Source organism: Chaetodon trifascialis, chromosome 7 (assembly GCF_039877785.1).
Source record: "Chaetodon trifascialis isolate fChaTrf1 chromosome 7, fChaTrf1.hap1, whole genome shotgun sequence".
NCBI lineage: Eukaryota > Metazoa > Chordata > Actinopteri > Chaetodontiformes > Chaetodontidae > Chaetodon > Chaetodon trifascialis.
The window spans coordinates 13,230,044-13,250,177 of NC_092062.1; the positions used below are offsets into that span (position 1 = coordinate 13,230,044).

Genomic DNA, 20,134 nt, shown 5'->3' on the forward strand with positions numbered 1-20,134 from the left:
GAGAGGGACGGGGGGGGACACTGTGATCTCACCCAGATATCAGTTTCATGTTTTCAGATGTGCTCTGTCTGACACGTGAGAATGGAACACAGGGGTGTCAAATCACTAAAGCCTAAGCTCTGGCAAACATCAGATGAATTTCTGCTGATGTTTGCCCTTTACGTGCTGTATAATGACAAAACATAATTTAAGATTTGGTAATGTATAACAGGCCAACCCCCCGCAGGCTTTCTTGTACTGTTGTTAAATCCACGTGGAATGATTTCTCCATATATTGATGAAAGACTTGGGCATAGTGGTACTTTGAGCTAAATGCTAACATAAGCATGCTACCAAGCTGATGTTTAGCATCTATAATGTTTGCAATTGTCATTATTTTGGCCTTGCATGTCAACATGCTAAGATTTGCTGATTAGCACTAAAGACAAAGCACAGCTGAGGCTCATGTTGCAAGCATTCGGCCACAAAACAATGTATAGGAAATATCTGACTTAACTGTGTGGGCTAAATTTCATGATGACCCATCCAATAGCCCAATAGCATGGACATTTCATGATGTGACTGTTTCATGAACAGTAACTGCGAATCTTAACATGGCACAAGAGGAAAACTTAGGGAATCACTGAAATCACTTACATAATCTGGGAACTGTGAATGTCTACAAAATTTGGTGAAAATCCATTTAGTGTCCCCGGGTGCCGCTGTCGGCTGGCAGCCCACCGCTCCTGGTCTGCCGTGGAGGAAGGACTTTCCAGGACGGGCAAATGCGGAGAAATTATTTCACTAAGCATGGCGTGCGTGCAGTCTCCCTCCTGTAACATGTGTGCCATGATCAATAAAGTAAATCTTAATCTTAATCTTAGTCAATGTTAAAAAATTTGAAGATTTGAAGAAAAGTCAAGGGAGCACCGAAGACAGCGGGATTGATTCTCTGGGGATCAATTTCACAGCAATCCATGAAATAGTTGTTGAGATATTACAGTCCGTACCAAAGTGATGGACAGAGCAACAGACTGACATTACCTTCTGTAAAGCCAGGCTGCTAGCGTGGCTAAAGAGCTGGTTTACACCGCCAGTAAAACACACACCTCCAAGAGAATCTATAAACTTCTATTTTTGTTTATATTCTATCTCCTATGATGTCTGACACTGCACTTAAATTAGGTTTCCCTCACCATATTAAGCACAGTCAGAACATATGTGGTAATGTTCTCGTGGCCGTGGTTGTCCATCATCTTCTTGTCCACCACCACCAGCATCTCCACGTTGAGCTTCTGGTTGCCTTGGTTCTTCATGAGCACGGCTCTTTTGTTCCTGGTGATGAACTTGTACTCATCTGGAAGGATAAAGACATCCCCCTCTGGAGGTTTGGGCATGTCTGAACAAAGCGGGATCGAGGACAAAGGGAGTGAAAATTCAATGTCTTTTCAATGTCTTTTTTTTCTTTGTTAAAAAAAAGTGATAACCATAGAACAAACTGAATGAAACACCATGAAGCACACTGGGGCTGTAGAGTCAACACGATCAGGAACAAACTAATATACAGTATAATGGGTTGTAAGTGATTTATGAAAGAAAAAGCAATATAATAGCAATTTAATAGCAGCTGTGAGGTCCATTACAACATTACTTCCCTTCTCACGGCTGATTATATGTTGCTCAATTGTTTGAAATCAACCAATAGCCACCAGCCTTTGCCTGATGTCATGGATAAACTGCAAACTGAGCTTTTTCTTCCCCGTTGTTGACTCTGGCAGTCTCAGTGTTATGCTAGCATTAAGTTAAGTGTGAAACCACAGTATTTGGTTGTACATTAGCAGAAGCTACAGCAAGCCAAACTTTCTCTATATGCAACAGTTGTTTTACATGCTAAAAGGAAATCTAACATTTTGCTGCCAGAGTAGTCATCAAAGAGATCTCTGAGCACTTTCCTGCACTGTAAACACAATACAGTGTTAGATAATGATGGGCTGGGGGCCATTTCTTGCATTCACCTCTCTGTTTTAATCCACACTGAAAACTTTGTTAATAAAGCTTATTTCAAACGGTGCCCAAATTTCTGTCCTCATGTCAGAGATATGATAAGATTTTTCCCAAATGGGAAACTGTATTATAAAAATCATGACATAAACTGCAATGAATTCACAATACAAGCTTATTGTGAGAACCTACTGTATCAGTGCTTTGTTAAGCAAGCATGTGACTCAGACAAACACAGACCTCATCTTAATATCAAATGCCCTGCTCTGACCTGCTTTGCACTCTCCTTCCACACCTGAGGTCAATCGTACACACAACTCAAAGCAAAGCGCAGCCTCAAACTCTTGTAGCTTGTGATATTATCACCTCAAATCTACACTTTTATGCTTTCAAGTTATCAAAGCATTCAGCCATCACCGCCTGGCTGCGATAAATGATAAAGGCCAGAAAGTTTGCTTATATAGGCGGATAGCAGGTGAGCGACCAAAGTGCCTTTTGGACTAAAACATGGCACAGGTGTTCGGTGATGTCATCCTGTGGGAATGCAAACATCAGTGTGTTTTCACAAGGGACAAGCAGCTGGGGTTCTGCAAGGTAATGGTGGTGGTACCAATCCAATCCCTGCCTGCTCTCTTTCAAATGACCCCTGTGACACCAGCAATGTTAACTGATCGTGTGGTAATTTCTTGAAGAGTAAGGACATTTACTTAACATGTCGGTTTGTTATAGTGTACAAAACTTCCTCTGAAAAAATCCTGCATATCTGGATTTATAATCCAAACTCTTGTTAAACCAGCAAAAACCCACATCTTGTTTTCTCTCTTTAACACAGCAGGAGCTAATGATGTGTTAATGACACACTTGTTAGCACAGAATGAGTTACTTTTCATGCGATCTTACAAAATGATGCACCATGTGTTGTTCTTACTACATGAACACTGTAAGTTTCTTGTAGCACTCAAATACATGATATGTTGCCATTCATTGAGGAATATATTACAGTGTTGTCTCCATGTTTTCCTTACGCCAACAACAACTGTGGGAGGCTGACTGCGAACAGGGTTCACCGAAAATGTCAAGAAACAGAATTATTATTTTCTTTTCTCCATGACACTGCAAGTGGTGAGATAATTCCTCAAAATGTGGCTAAACATGTTGGAGTTGAAACCATTAATTTAGTTATATCTGGAAATGCAAGAATATTACGACAGTGCCTAAAATGTGTGAGTTGTATGTCCAGGTGGGAACATTATAATTCTAAGTGTCAAATGTTAACCATTTTCATTTGAGGACTACGACATTTTTCAGAACGAAATATGTCACATAATCTAATTTTGTGAGTGAATGTTAAAATATCCCTTTGGTGGGAGAATATAGGTGAGTGAGATTAACCTCATTAGAAAATCTCATTGGGTTGTTGTAGTATTTACAAGCACATCTTGCGTCATCAGTGCAGAAACAGTTCATACAGTGTTTTCTCTTTTTTCGTCTTCCCTTGTCCTCCATGCCGACTGTAACTTGTAGAATTTGAATAGAAAACTAAAGAAATCTGTGTTTCTTGCTCTGTCTCCCTGTTAACTCACATGCATGGGAAGCAGTTGCAGGAACATTAAATGCATGTCGGCATGAAGAGGCGTAATGTCAGAGTACAGTTTGTAACAAAGCTGCATGCTACATGTGGATTCAAAGGAGAAATTGCCCTTACATACATTTCTTCCGTCTCCCGCAGAAGTGCTGCCTCTGCCTCTCCCCACGTCTGTAGTCATTGTCATTGTGATGGCTGTTGCGGTGATGGCCGCCGTCATGATGCTCCCTCTGGTCACCGTGATTGTTGTTCTTATTGTTGCCAGGGTGATAATCGTAGATGTCACTTGGCTCTTTTGGCTGGCGCCTGTGCTGATCTTCATTAACCGTGTCGTAGGCGGGCTCCGTCTGTGAGTTTGTGGACCTCTTGGTGACAAAATGTCTGTGTGATTTATGGCGACTTGAATCTGTGGATCTCCTCTGCAGCACCCGAGCATCATGGCCTCTCTGCTCTGTCCGGGAGTCCCTCTCGCTCTTGTAGAGGATGTGTGGCTGGTGGCTGGAGGGTGCCGTGAAGTTCTCTCTGTGAGCGAGGCTGCGCGACACGGGTCTCAGGAAGTAGTCTGCATCCTGTGTTCTGATCAAACCTGACTAGAGGCAAAACAGAAAGTCCCATTAACTTTACAGCAGGACTGCTTCAGCCAAGCCATACGGGGCCCCAAAAGACACATATGTGCAACAGTTTTGGGTTCAAAAATAAAATGTATTTTGTAAAAGATTTTGTAATGTTTGACTGTAATTGTTACCTATATTTGTCCAGCCTTTCCTCAAATAGCTTAGAGTATATAGCAATGTCTAAAGGGCTGCATGCTTACATTACAAACGAACAAAACAACCTTCTCCAGCTATTCCTTTAGCTTCCCAGTCTGTCCCTGTCAACAATTAGTCACAATTTGACTCTTGGGTCACTGCGAACCTGACCCTCCTGAAGCTCCGTGCGGCTCAATTACTGGCCGTGTTTCTTCATGTTCAACATCTGTTTCACTGTTCAGGGTCAGACGTTATCTCAGCAAAATCTAAATAAGACTCATTCAGATAGAGGGAGTTTCAAACAAAAGAGCTGGTGTGAGGATGAAAGGAGGTGGCATCTCTCTTGTAAACAGTGTGCACGCCCGTGCTTCTCGAGGTTTAGACATTCCTTACTTTAATAGTCACGCGTATTAGAGATCATGCAAACAAAAGTAGCTCCTGAGGCATTATATGAATATGACATGTAACAAATCCTTTTGAAAAATACATTTGTAGATGTTTCTGAATATTTCTCACACTCTGAAACTGCTGCTCTGGAGTGCCCCACTTTAAGTACCAGCGCCTTATGCTTTCGATTTTACAGGATAAATTATGGGAAAGCCCATTATAAATCTCTAAATGTTCAGCAAAGCTTTCCTTCAGTTGACCTTATTCTCTCTCTCTCTCAGTCTGTCTCTGTCTCTTTCCCAAAGAGACATAGGCATTTTGAGTTTTCTTATTCCACTTTCAATAAACTTCTATCAACACAGGCGATTCAGACACTTGGAGATTACTTTCTCTTACTCTCTGCCTCTCTCTTTGTCTGTCTCAGTCTCTCCAAACACGCACCACATCTGTGTTGACAGTCAACTGGCACGGAGTGTTTGGACTGTAACTGTTCTTGGCAGAAACAGCGGTTTCCCTAAAATACGTTTAATTGACTAACTTTTTTTTTTTTTTTTTTTTTCACCGCAAGTGGAGTGTGAGGTCCTTCAACACTGCAGCCAACCCGCTGGCTGACAGAAGCAGACACAGTGGTAGTGCTGAGGCCGTGGCTGAGTGTGTATGCAAATGTGTATCGATAAGTCCCCGCACAGTACAAGGTGGATGCGTGTATGTGGGACAAAAAAACGAGTGGAAGCCGGGAAGACAGAGATGACAGATGTGCTACCGAATGTGTAGAGGTTTGTGCATACCACCTGCATTCCAGTGCAAGTAGCTGTTGTTGGAAATAGTTTTCTTGCAGGAGCAGATCTCCATTAGTGAGTATTCATATGATGCTCTAATGATCGCCACTACTGATTTTCCCCATTTCATCATCACTTACTAACCTGGCTTCTGCCTCTGCCAGTCTATCAACCACAGATCAGGAAACCAATGGAACTGAGTCCCTGGAAAATGCAGTGACTGTATTAAGCACCGAATTAGAAAATGATGAACTCTGAGAATACAAGCCAGCACAGATGTGTGAGCTGTGACCGCAATGACTGTACAGTTTACAGCTTTCATCAAGTCGTGCAGAAAAAGAGAGCAAGCATGCATTTATGTTGCATTTGTGGAATTATTGGGTGGAGAGCAGCCAAACTGGCTTAGTTTTTTTTTAATGTTATAAAAAAAATTTAATGCTCAAGCTTTATATAGTAACAGCAAAAAGAGAACAAAGATGTATTTAAAAAGTATGAATGCATCTGTGTGACTCCTGAAGTGTAAGGATTTCATTGCGGTTTAGCGCCAAATAGGATCCCATGTGAGGACGGCTTGCTCAAATCCCATTGTTAACTTTTATGTCCTCACCACAAGCCAGTGGAGAGCAGTTGTTGTTTACAGGTGTTTCTGCGTCAGATAATGATCATTCCCCACCATACAGTTACTGCTGTTTGACAGACAAAAGATGACCGCAAGCAGCGACGCAGAAATATATTTGGAGACATATTTACAGCCGGAAACACTTTTTGACCCATTACTTATTGAGATGATTACAATCTTTGAGGCCCTTTAAAAAACAAAAAACAAAACAAAACAATGGAGGCTCCATTATGAAGTGCTCAAGTCAGTGCACATGTTTTGCCACATGCGCAACTCAGCAGGACCGTCATTCCTATTCTCTGTGTTAAAACCTCCAAAAAGCACAGCTGCGGTTCTCCTCACCATTCATGACAATGTTAAGTCCAGGATCAGGGCAGTTTGTGGAATAGTCATGAAATTTAATCTGGAGAGTCGTGTACATGGATGCGAATGTTCCATTTTTTTGTGACAATCAGCATGACTTTGGGACAAACATTGCATAAAGAGTGAGAAAGTCCACACCGGGAGATGGATGGGGGGATGGACAGTTTGAACTCAGCACTTTGACACAGGAGACCAGGGTTTGATTCCTGTGTCAAACCAATAGTCATCACTGATTATATTAAAGAACCATGACCATACTCTTTTTGTAAAGCTAACCAAGTAGTTTTGGTAACTAAACCTACACTGAACTGAACTGTCACCTTCACCTGAAATGTTTCTCAGGAAGCTTTATTTTGAAAGCGTAACTGGATGTTGCATTTTTATTCTCGCTAACTCTACAGAATGAAATATATTAGTTTGAAAGTATTGCGTCATGAAAAAAAGGAAAATTCCTTTCCATGCACACAAATATATCGATTACATTTCATGGCTATTTCACAAACTGCCGCGTGGCTGTGTTGCCATGTTGCACTGACTATTAATGACCGACCTTTATACACCCTCCAGCTTTCTGTAAGAAATAAGAGGTAAGAGGGTGGAGGATCAATTATTGAGAAAAAGAGGGAGAGAGAAGAGAGAGGCTTGCTAATGCATTACCACCTTCCCCTGTACTGTTGCTTGCCTGCCAACGGTCAAGAAATAATCCTCGCTGAAACTCCAGCCAGGATCGTTGGTAACAATCACATGTGACAACCGGTGCGTGATCCTGTCATCTGCATGGCACCCGCCCCGATGCTGTGTAATCACAGGCGATTGTCATAATTTGGTTCCAAGTCACGGTGAGGCCTCTGACCTAAACTGTGCTGCTGTCAACCTCGAAAATTTCACATGCTTAGTACTTATTCTGTCTGGGTGGGTGGTTTTGTGGGGGGGCGGTTGAGCATTTGGGCACATCAATGTGGAGCTAAAGCAGCTCTACGAGGAAAACGGGTACCACGTGATAGTTAACAAAAAGGTTTCTGATGCTTTGTGTCTTGAGCCAAACAGTAAAGAGTTGAAGTTGAATTTTGCAATTCTTATTATTTATGTTGTCACGAGGGGTTATTTTTGGTCAGCTCATTCCAATGGCAGTAAAAGGAGATGGATGGATGAAGAAGAGGAAATCCACCATGGAAAGATACAATCATAGGACTCACACCTGCAGCCTGTGGACTGGACTGTTTAGTGAGGGGTTGTTATAGAAACTGTCGTGTTCAGATACATATTAAAGAGCAGTGCAGAGCAGACAGGGTCATCCGGCTGACATTCAGTCTTAAGGAGAGAGTGGTGTATTTACTGTGAAGATATGCACTGCGCTGCATTACTTAAAGTGAGCTTATTATGCTGCCAACTCCATTTAACTCTTGCAGTAAGGAATTTTTCAATCATGGCTTTGCTTTCACTGTTGTTTGTATCTGCATACAGTACTGCACTATTCAGAGCAGTATGCATGTATACAGCAAACCTGAGGCATGTCAATGAGCATGACTGCCACATTAGCTCTGAGCGCATTTCAGGGTGACAGTGACAATATCTTGTGTCTCTCCACTGTCAGCACTGCATGCATATGTTGCTCTCTCCAATTTTGTATATCTGGTCTGGTCTGTCTTTTCAATGCTGGTGCTGAGGTGTCAGGGTTTTTTTCGCTGTCATCGTTTTTGGTGCAAACTAGATTTACTGGCTCTATTATGCTGTGTGTCAACATGTATTGTGTGGCATGTTACACAGTTATTCCAAAATAAGGTTCTAGAGATCTTCACTGGTCTAGATGAGGTTCCATTTTCAGGGTCCCTCAGCAAAATAAGGGATTTATGGAGACCACCACACACTGTCAAGTCTTTCCACATACTGTACATAGTGACGTACTGTATGGAGTGGGATCTAAGTTGATCATTAATTCCATTTACCCTGCTAGGTTATACAGTATTTCTGTCTATGTATATACAACTTCTAATCTGTATCTTCCCAAATTTTGGTTCCTTATTAAACTTGAAGTCAGATTAAGGGTTTTCATGACCTCGTGATTTCTCTACCTTTTTGTGAGGCCTGAAAGCAGAGTTATAGATGAGTGTGTGACTTGTTTTTGAGGCTACATCGTTGCAGGAAGCACAAGTTTCTCTCCAGGCATCCTCTTGTTTGATCGTCTGCTGTCACACTGTCTTGTTGGACTGTTTCTCCTCGAGATAGATTAATGCCCCTTATTGTTTAATGAATACTGTCTTTGTGTTTTTTGTCCCTTGCTTAAGATATTCAGTCCAGATGTTGAGTGTTGCATTATTTAACTTGTGCTGGTAGGTTCTGGGTTCTTCTAAAGGATGCAAATTTATATATATATATATATGTGTGTGTGTGTGTGTGTGTGTGTGTATATAGTGCACAGAATAAACTTTTATTTGTAGGCAGAGGCAGACTGGAATTTGTACAGCAAACCATATGTGATAGCAGCATACTGTATCTAAAATGACTTCAAAATGTTTCTGTGTTAAACAAAGCAACATGCATCCTCTTTGTCTTCCTAAGCATAACAGCCAAGATACCCCACAGATAATCTTTTCATGATGTCTTCAGTCTGCGAACTCTGCACAGTCTTTAGGCTTAAGCTCGGCCTTCTATGAAACAACAACTTCTTCTGAGTATGTGTGCATGCAAGCCACTATGTTAGGAGATTAGGTCAGCTAGTGCCTCTCCTAAATAGCCAAAGTCATCAGATTACACACTGCGCTCTACGAGGTGCAAATAGCAGTCATAAAATGCTGAAACACTACTTGGGAGGGCGCAAACAGCTGGACTCTCTGGAGTCAGACGCATCCAGACAAGCAGTGACAGGAAGGGGGGGGCGGGAAAAATGGTAGAAAAACGGAACTGAGGGGGGAAGTGTTCGGTGTATTACAAGGTGCACCTGACTGTGTGCAGTATATGGTTCCCCCCTTCCTTATGTCTACCTGTCTTTAAGTTGCTCTCCTGAAAGGAGACCAAAAGAGAGCAAAAACTTGCTGCTGTAGTTACTTAGAGTTCAAATTTATTACTTAGCTTTTTGGTCCAAGCTTCGTTTTTATGTCAGTCCAAGCATATGAGAAAGACAGTATGTCTGAGAGCTTAGAGACTTTAATACCGTAGCTAAGAGTAATGATCCTATTTAATTATTAACCACCCTTTGCTTTATGTAAAAACAAAAAACAGCAAGACAAGAATATAAGTGAAAAAACAAGTGGAGAGGTTGCCATCACAAATCTATTCTTCAATAGCACTGCAACTCGAAGCTTAACATTTCCAAACATTTCTTTTGACAGACTGAAGTGCATTAATAATTCTTAATAACTCTCCTGCTGTGTTTGGGTCATGCAAACTGGTTCCATGATGGCTCCATTTCTAGCAGCTGAAGGCAGGGATTCAGACTTTGGCTCAACGTTGACAGGGCTTATTGAAAAACTGGGAACGATACTCTGACATTGCACTTCAGCACTCCACACCATTTCTGAATCAATTAGCTCTTTCACTCCAAGCTGCACCTTAGTCATCTGTTGGCTGGCTCTCCACAACACGTTACACCAACTGGAGGTCTATCAAGTTGGAAACAACAAAAGTTCCAAACTGACTTCCAGTGCACATGACTCAGTACCTAATCTACTTTGCATGACTGAGAAAACCATGAGTGATGTTAGCAAATGATAAAACTGCTGATAATCCTTTAAGATCATTTGATTGATCTTACTGTGTTTTGAAAATTGATTATAGCAACCTGCCAAGACCACACTGTCTGCTTTTCAAAGCTTCAGCACATCAATAGATCATCCCTCATATATTCTTGGAAATCCCAGAGGTGGGACGAGTGTGCAGCATTCTATTATTACTACTACTACTACAAGGCCTGAGGCAAGAAACACGCCCGTCCTTTTACAAGAGGAAAACACATGACCTCCAAGTGATTTGTAGTGGGAGGACATTTAACATTTCCCTTTGGTACAAAAGAAAGGTGTGCATTAGAAGTCTGAGTAAAATTAGATTAAACATACAGATACGGATGTTGTGAAGTTCAGGGATAATGGAGAGGCAGAAACAGAGCTGTGAGTGTGCTCTATTAATGTCCAATAGTTTAGAGAGAGATTGATAGTTATGTAATATTTAGAGAGGCAACTTTAAAAGACTTTAACCGCAAAAACATAAAACAGTCTGACAATGACTGGCATTGTAATGCCTTTGGGGAAGGTATTTAAGCTTTATAGGACCCAGTTGTTTTGAATTCTGTTCTATGTTACCACCAACCTGCACCATGAATATGTGTACAGAGAGTTCTGTTTGAAGCAAGCAGACACTGCTTCCAGTTTGTGGAAGCACGACAGACTTCTCTCCAAGTTAACAAGACTGAGAGTCTACAGCCATGCTAGAGGCTCTGCAAGGCTGAACTAAGCACAGCTGTGTTTTGAGCTAAATGCTGATGTCAGCATGCTAACATGGTCACAAAGGCAATAACATGGTGAAGTTGAGGAGGTATAACGTTTACCATGTTCACCACCTTAGTTTAGCATTCACGAATGTAGCATGAACGTAGTATTTACTAAATACTACGTTCATACTAAATACTATTTAGTCACATCAAGGCATGGACACAACTGGACAGACTGAAAGTTTGACCTTTGGGCCAGTCGATCCAATAGATGGTGAGATATTTCAGTCTGGACCAAAGCAGTGGACCGACAGACCGACATGGCTTCCCAGAGCACGATGCTGATGTTAAACCTTTTAAACTTTTTATTGTATAACTTAAAGAACTTCTTTTGACTTTGTAGTTTTCATATGTGTTTGTGAATAAGAACTTTGCTCTCAACTGGTTTTCCACTGATTGAATAAAGGTTTTCCAGAGCCACTGCTAGCGTGGCTAAAACTCACACAAGATTTCATATGTAGGGGAAAAAAATGATTCATGGTGTCAGAGTGCAATACCTCCATGGCATTCAAGTCACCCCTCAACTCCTTCACCCCCATAAAAGCCAGACTAAAGAGGATTACGCTGCAGCATAAAGTCGACACAGAGGAGGACCTGCTTTATGATCTCCTCTTCCACATCTGTGTCACTGTGCCTCAAACTTTGGCAAGTGAACAGAGTGAGTGGGATTGGCCCGCTTCTTCGATTCCACCAATTCCTTGCTTGTAAGTATGAGATTTTTATGGCTGAACTCCCTACTGTCATCAAAGCGGGGCTAACCATTATATGGGCTGCCAGAGGAGGGGAGATGAAAAGGCAACTTATACATAATCTTTACAATGTAACACTCCTTACAAGGGGGTTTCAGCGCTTTAAAATGCCAGGGAGGGAACAATGATGCCTTTAACCTGCATTTCTACATCTCGGTCTCTCTTTCACTCTGATCTTTGTTCTATGTTTTCTCTTGCATCCATCAGTCATCCTGGAAAAACACTAACATACAGACAGTGTAAGTCACTATTAAAGCAGGTGAATGATACTAAACCCTTTACAACGAGGTTGGCTAAAGACCTTTATATCTTTATGTCAAAAAATACAAATGAAAAACATTTTTAAGTTTGAGATTCATACAATGTTTTCAGCAACCAGTGAAAAAACCTAATATACGCCAACAATGGTGACAAGGAAGAGACTCAACAAGAAAATCTGTATCACAGAAAAAAAAAACAACTTTTCATGAAATAAAACCAAGATTTTCCTGATGACGCATTCTATCATCATTACTCCGACTTCCTCTCTCTCCCATATTTGAACACTGCCAAGGAGAGGCCTCATGCTGCAGTTGGAGGCCAGGTGCTCTCACTGATTCAGCTATTGATCAGGGTTACTCTAGTCAATATTTACCTGTGTCCTGCCAAATAGGTACCTGACCAAAGTGCAAGGTCTCCTATGAGCTCTCACGTGGCCAAGTGACATTTGTTACCATATGGGCCACACAAAACATGGCATATGAGTGCATGCCACACACACAAATCCATCCACAGCACAGCTTCTATTCAGAATTTAGGTCACATCCTGAAAATATGTATATTGGTGAAGATATGAAGTTCAGTGCGTGATAAGAGACATTTTGGCATGCCTTGAAAAATGCTGACTATCTTTAGCTTTCCCCAGAAGTCTAAATACCTTTGTCTGCTGATATAACAGTTCCCTAATTCACATCAGAAAAAGTCACTTTCTCATTGATGCACTGACCCAGTGCATCCTAGCCGGCCTCAGTCGTGAGAACTGAGTCTCTGCAACCCTGGACCTTTTGGCTGAATCTTTTATTGGGATCTGGTCTGAAATGCAGACATGCACACACACACACACACACACACACACACACACACACACACACACACACACACACACACACACACACACACAGAAAAAGAAGAAGAAGAAGAAGCATCCCTGGAGATGTGCCATTCTCTGTCTGTAGTTTAAGAGGGCAATTCTCAGACACAGCAGTGGTCTTCCACAATGAAAATATAAACAGAAAACCAGCAAAGACTTGCCTGAAATTTATTATGATTAAAAACACTGAAAAACCATTCTGAAGTGAAATGTGGTCATTGTGGTTTTTAAGGAATTTGTTTGGTTAAAACTGTGAAAAGACAGCAAATTTGAATGACTAAATTGTGTCCTTCCCCTGCAAAGCTTATATGACCACAAGCCTGAATGCTCTAAAGCTATGAACTGCAAGAATGCACTCACATTTAAGTGGACATGAGTAACGTTACAGGAGTTTCTCTGTCTATTGCCCAGTTGCTGTACTCTGTCTCGAGTGATTGTTGAGTTCTAAATGAATATGTGTGTATGTGAGTTCAAGTCTGAGAGGATTAGTGTGTATTCATAAAGCCCTTTGTTCTCCAGTCCAGACTCCTAAGAGGGCTAGTTTAACACTTGGGGTCTTACTGGGGTGGAGCTGCTTCAGTTAGGCTTACTTAATGTCATTCATACAGTAATGTTTCCTTTATAATCAGGCAGAAGAGGAGGACCACCAAGGCAAAAACTGAAATTCAGCCAACGTTCTCCACAGAATACAAACAACTCCGGGGGCACTAAGTACAATTAGTGCATTTAGAAATATTAGCCTACATCTTAGTATAATGGCTTTTATCTGGGACAATGGGGATGTATAATTTGAAAAGAGGTCGAAACAAAACTAAAATTACCCCCAAACGTCAGCACATTCACACACTTCAACCCAAGCTAACACTGAAACACCATGAACTTCTGTTATTAACTGATGTTTCAACAACTATAAATCTGCTCAGTTTTGGATTCAGTTGTTGTTGTGTAGTTTCCAGTATGTTGTATATCATGCTAATATGAACATTACGTACACGTTAGCTTGCTACCCAGTTGCACCCCACCCTTTCTTGTAAGACAATTCAGTTCACTTAAATTTTCTATATACTGTACTTTGCAATTTACGCACTGTCACTTCCCTCCTTATGGTGCCAGGTGTGTTAGATCTGCAAATTTTATTGCTCATGAGCAGAGAACCGAAAGATGTTGGTCAAGATTATGACATATTAAATAAAAATTTATATCCATGAATTGTACTGGTCAAACAGTACACTAAATAAGAAGATGAAATACCAACAAGCATCATCTTGGCATGCATGTGTTTCTGGGATTTCCCTGGCTAATTGGCCAAACGCGACTTGACTTTCACATTTATTAGTGATTCATTAGCTGATTTAGGCAAGTGCAATATGCAGGGAACGAGCTAGAACTAATGTATGACACACTGGGGGAAGAAACTTCTGTGCATGATTTTTCAACTTAGCCAATGGGTTTTTAAGTCAGTGGAAGTCAAGTACAAGTCAATGCTCTGACCAGACCAGACAATGCACTGGCTCAATTGCTGTGTGAAAGGAAGCTTCACAGTAGCATACTGAAAGGAGTGCTTTACACAGTCATCAGACTGTGTCAAAGAAAGGGACAAAGAAAAAATTGTGGTTTTATCTAGATTTACTGGCTGGCTGTAATCTGATTTTTCTCCTCCTTTGATTCTTTGTTCCCCTCTCACTCTTTCCTTTAGCTCAGTGTCTGGTCAGCATCTGGTGTCTAATACCTTCTATCACAAAATTACAGCACATGTTAAGCATTTATGCTTCAGTCATTTACTTCTAGCATGCTTACTCTTTGTGTTAATTCAGTGTTTGCTAAACTTTGAGCTGAAATCCAAAATGGATCATGGAGCTTTCTCTCTCTCAGACTCAGCATGACAAGAACACTAATGCTGTGTTTATATCAGGGGTCACGGGATGAAGCACATTTCTTAAATTTGGCTCCCAGGCTCACTATTTCTTCTAGGTCAGGGAATGCAATTACAGTACTCACTTGGTAGATCACTCCAAATGCTGCCAAAATTCAAGTGAAATAAAAATTAACTCACCCTGGAGCCTTTTCAGTGATGCAGACACACACCAGCCCATATCCAACTGTCTACTCCCTCTGTCTCATCCAAACCCTCCCGCAACCCGACTCTGTGCATGTCCAGACTCACCATCCCCATGCATGTGGATAGTGCCACCGAGGAGTTGACCCTTGACCTCAGCGACCCCTGGTAAAAGCAGAGGTCGTCCTGGTGGTAGGCCCTCAGGCTCTTGGTGCCATTCTTTCCCAGGACCTGGATGGTGAAGCCAGGTGCAATCAGGCTCTCCGAGGCGTCCTTCAGCTCCATGTGGAAGTCCTGCCCCAAGCCGCTCAGCCGGAAGTGGACGGTTTCGCTTCCACTGTTTGACGAGCCTGCATCTGGGCTCAGGGATCTGCGTCGCCGTCTGTGATGGTGGTGGGCAACTTCATGAGAGACGTAAACACCTTGGTGATTGACCTCATAGGGAGATACAATCTCATATTCTGGAGGGGAGATAAAGGAATATAGGGAGGGAAGAAAGGGGGAAAAATAGCAAATGAGGGGATTATTGGGTGATTGCAAATGTGTGTGAAGGGAAACAGTGAATTTAAATGCGAGAGAGGCATTGCTGAGAGACAGCTATGATGCGAGATGTCATGGACTATATTTCCTAGATGCAGCTTGGCAAATATCAAACACATTGTCCATGTGGTCATTCCTTACTAATTTGATCTGTCAACACCATTTACTGTGATATACTGCATGCTGTGTCAGCTGCCACCTTGGTTGCATCACAGGCTGAATTAAAAACAACCTTTTCCCTTCCTTTGTAAATTTTCCTTGACCTGCCTCATATAGTTTTGCTGGCTGGGTCAAGAACGAGTTACAAGAAAAGGAAGGGTTTTAGACAATTCCAACACAGGCCCTTCAGTGGAGAGTGAATCATGTTTGACCCAGTCTTTTACTACAGTTTTTACTATGGCTCAAGCTGGATAACTGCAGGTCATAAAGGGAGATGGTGGCAGGTCATTGGCCTGGCCTCTTAGATCAGCTGAGTGTCTAATGGCGCTGTGGCCACAGAAACTAACAGGCTTTGCTCCAAAGGTCAAATCAAAAGAGTGGTTAACTCCTTGAGCTGCACCGTAATTGGTTTTCCAGAGGAAACCATGGCAGTAGAAGCCGATCCTGTCCATCCTCTGCGTAAGAGTGGGCTGACCTAAGAGAGGAGGGCATCCTGTCTGTGGAGCATGTCACTGTCTTTAACGCTTGGGATACATTGCAGAGCTTCGGAGATCACGTCTCTTGTATGCACAAAAAATGTGTTAAACGTGTGAATTATTTCTTGTTGCTGGGAGAAATATTACACTCAACTTTTGTTATATATGGAGCCTGGTACCCTAAGCCTTGAAACATTATGCATTTGAAACATTTTGGATTTATGAGAAACCACCAAGCAAACAAATAAAACAGCGTCATTGTTGATTTAGTGGTAATGTTGTAACGGCCGATTGCAAAGGTGGTCAGTCTTGAAAAGACAAACTGATATGTGGTCACTTTATCAGCTCATAGTGCACAGAAATAACAGCAACCTTGGGACTTACAGTCAACAAGCGCCAGGCTCAGTTACTATACAGTATGACCTGCTTTAGCAAGCTTGAATAATGAGTAAATATAGCACAGAGACAGACATGTTTTGGCAGTGGGAGAAACATGCAGGGTGACAGACAGTGTGTCATCACTGGCAGCGTGAATACCTGAGGTTTGAACTTGGCTATTTGGTGCATCTTGAGGCTGACTAATAGCCACAACCCACATTATGACATATACTTATTAGTGGATGCATTTATTTAAAGCACCTTGCATTACAGTGACTGTGTATGTGTTAGATTGGGTGGTCACAGCAGGAAGTAAATCTCTGATGCTTGAAGTGTTATAACTGAGATCTACCTGCACAGTTACAGGACTGCGAAGAGCAAACACATGCTTCAAGTCTCAAGCATTTTCTGTGCAGACACTTAGGCAGAACCAGAAAATGGTCCTCTCTCTCTTTGTCATTTTGTCCAGCTACCCCCAACGCACACAGTTACACCCAGTCAACTGTGTTTGTTCCGCCTTAACTCAAAACCCAGCTGCAGTGACCCATGTCTGACAGTATACAAACAAAGAGTTTGCAGGAACAGACACACACACACACACACACACACACACACACACACACACACACACACACACACACACACACACACACACACACACACAGACACACACACACACACACACACACACACACACATGCATATCTTGTCTGATGGACTGAGACAAGATCCTGCAGTGGGCAGTTTGTTGGTTTAGTGGCTCCTGAGTGCCATTAGTACTGATAACCAGTGGGCGCCTTGTCTTAAACTTAACAAAAGATTGAACATGCGAACCCTTTCCTCACCCACTCTAACATAGCTGTATGGATGTTAAACACATTAACACTGAGCAACAGTTGTTAAAGCACTGCCTGTGAGATGATCTGAAACAGGAGCGAGGGCTTCCCCTCACTTCTGTTTCAGATCATCTCCACATGTGGCCAGAAAAAGATGTTTTGATGTTTGTTTATTTGTCTCCTTTTCGTGGTAACTAAAAAAAAAAAAAAAAATACAATAAATACAAAAATACAAAAAATCAAAGGATCAGAAGGAGAATACAAAGTCAAAGCAGTTGCTGACTCAGCACACCACATGGGGTTAGATCCACAAAACAAAGAACAGATGAAAGTCTCGCACTTACTCCTTGCACTAATTACTCTACTGACAAAGAAGCTTTAGTAAGAAGCAGTGCATCCTCATTTGAGGCTTTGGTGACTCCCCAGTTAATAACCTGAGTGCACTCATATGAGGGAGCGGTTTTAACATTGTGCGAGTCAGTAATTATATTAATGTCACATATTGATACTTTTCTATAAGCTGCTTATTGTTCAAGTGCTCCATAAATCAGTAATTCCTTCAGAAGAACTTGTGAAATTAGCTATTGCAAAAGGAAAGATTCATATTTAGATCCCCTGCTGCAGCTCACACAGATGGTTCTGTATCAGGGTGCAGGTCGCCCCCCAGCGGTGAAGAGAGGCGTTACACAGCGCAGGTGAGCACTGTTTGATGCAATTTGAGGGATACAGTGGACTTCTCATCTTACTTCACCGAAAAATCAAAACATAGAGCGGCGGATCATAAAATGAAGCACACATACACGCACACGCAGAGTCGCATAAACACTGATGAAATCCGCAAGACCTTGTATTCAACTCTTAACATACCTGTGTGTTGAGGTAAATTAAGATATCGGAGCAGCTCCGATGCTTCTCGACGAGTTTCAGCACCATTACTCAAAAGGACGCTCTGTAAGGAAGGGAGTGTAAATATGACTTGGGCATTATCCTGCAAAAAAACATCATGGAAAATAAGGCGAGCGCTCATATGAAGTGTTGACAACTTCATGAGCTCTGCATGCATGTGCGTGCAGGAGATAATACAAGTGACTTACTTCGCTCAGTGTGAAAAAGCAGAAGAGATGGAAAAGGAGCGACGACCGCGTCCTGTTGCTCCACTCTGCACAAATCCGCAAGAAAGCCATCTCTGCGGGTCACCTTCACGCACAAGCTGAAGCCTGAATCACACGGCCCCTTGCCAGCAGGGCCAAGAGCTCCAATGAAGCAGTCCAACAGCAGCAGCCGGAGTTTTGCAGGACTTGTGGAGAGAGAAGCATCAACGAGTTTCACATGCAGGCTTCTTCACTTGTGCCACTTTGGTTTCCATTCATTTCCAAGCGCAGTATGTGGACGCGGCAAATCGCCTGAACTCAAGCTCTCTCTCTCGGCAAGTCATTTTCCTTTTTTTCCTCTCAGACAATCCGACCAGTATCCAGCGTCTCTCTCTCTCTCCCCCCCTCTCTCTCTCGCACACACGCTCACTCTCTCTCTCTCTCTACCCGCTGACCCCCGCGGACCATTTTGACTCCCAGTGAAATCATGTGGTTGTCTTAAATAGGCTGCGTCTCGTCTTGGCAGTGGCAGACTTCTATGAAAGTCGCACTGACTCTGAATCGGTTTCCCCCGGGGAGCCTGCCGGGGGAGCACTGAACATAAGGCTGCTGAGAAGCGTGTGTGTTTTGTGGAGGGGGTTGTGGGTGAGAGGGGGGCGGTAAGTGCAGCCTGTAGCCAATCACATGTGACACCTGTGCTGAGAGATGGGGATTGTAACCATCTCTCAGGTTGCAGGAGGCTGCATGTGAGAGGAACAGTCAGAGTGTGAATACAGAAGCAGAGTTTTCTGCTTGCTTGCAGGGTAATTACATTTCCTCCTCACATGTACTGTATGGAGACTGTGATAACAACTGTTTGTTATGATTGTTCCACATCAGATCTTTTTTAAATGATGAGGTATTTCAAAGCATAAAGTACGGAAAGGAAAATGTTTATTTGAATCTGGCAGTGGGGATTTTGTAGCCCCAAATGTCATCTGGAGATTACACCCTGAAGCAGGTAATCAGTAATTTGTGATGGATTACGGTCTGAAATTTAACCTTTGACCCCGTTTAATCCGCTCGTCATTCTCCCATCTCTCCTGTATTCTGCAGCTGCACTGATAGGCAGCGTGCCAACATTTCTAAACTCCCCACAATCATTCATGGAAGTGCATAGGAGTGTGGGAGCCAAAGGATCGGGAGCGCTTGTTTCATATTCTGGAGCATTTCATCCTCCCCAAAAGAAAACCAGATGAGCTTTCTGCTGTGCTGCAGGAGAAATAAGTGTGACGGTTTATGGTGGGATCTTTTTGGCACCAAGTCAGAATATCAGAGCGAAAGGAATCAGAGGTGATTGTGGGCAAGCTGGTCTATGAAGTCTATGATCCTTTTTTGTAGGCTCCAGACTCCACCAGTGTCAGTCTGCAATGCATTTTTTATACGTGAACAGAAACATGCAGGAGACACATTTAACCAAATTCAACCATCTCACCACCAACAAATTAACTGTTATTTTGTTGACATTCAACAGCAACATATTTACAGGAGCGCTGACATCCATACTGATTGAAGGTTGAACAAAAAGCTCACACTCTGTATGTTCAGTGTTCAGGTGTCTAGCACAGTAACAGATAGCCACTTAGCTTGAGATATGGAAAGAAACGCCCAGTATCATGTTGCAGCATTTTGGAGAGAGTGATGAGGGAGGACCACTGTGATAGATTACACTGAGCAATGGATGCTTGAGGAACAGAGGCTGCACCCATAAGCGGAACAGGACGTCAGCACTCCAT

At 42.3% G+C, this 20,134-nt stretch overlaps 1 protein-coding gene across 1 annotated transcript in view; it reads right to left on the bottom strand.

Annotated features, from left to right (window-relative positions):
- LOC139334036 (A disintegrin and metalloproteinase with thrombospondin motifs 16) overlaps positions 1-18,452 on the bottom strand; it is a 50,120-nt gene extending 31,668 nt beyond the window's left edge. Inside the window, exons 1-5 of the mRNA XM_070966775.1 lie at positions 18,363-18,452; positions 18,136-18,217; positions 14,988-15,340; positions 3,690-4,155; positions 1,176-1,378 (exon numbers count right to left, since the gene is read on the bottom strand). Coding sequence (XP_070822876.1) covers positions 1,176-1,378; positions 3,690-4,155; positions 14,988-15,340; positions 18,136-18,217; positions 18,363-18,452 — 1,194 coding nt within the window. The remainder of the gene's footprint in view (positions 1-1,175; positions 1,379-3,689; positions 4,156-14,987; positions 15,341-18,135; positions 18,218-18,362) is intronic.
- Positions 18,453-20,134: the final 1,682 nt, after the last annotated feature.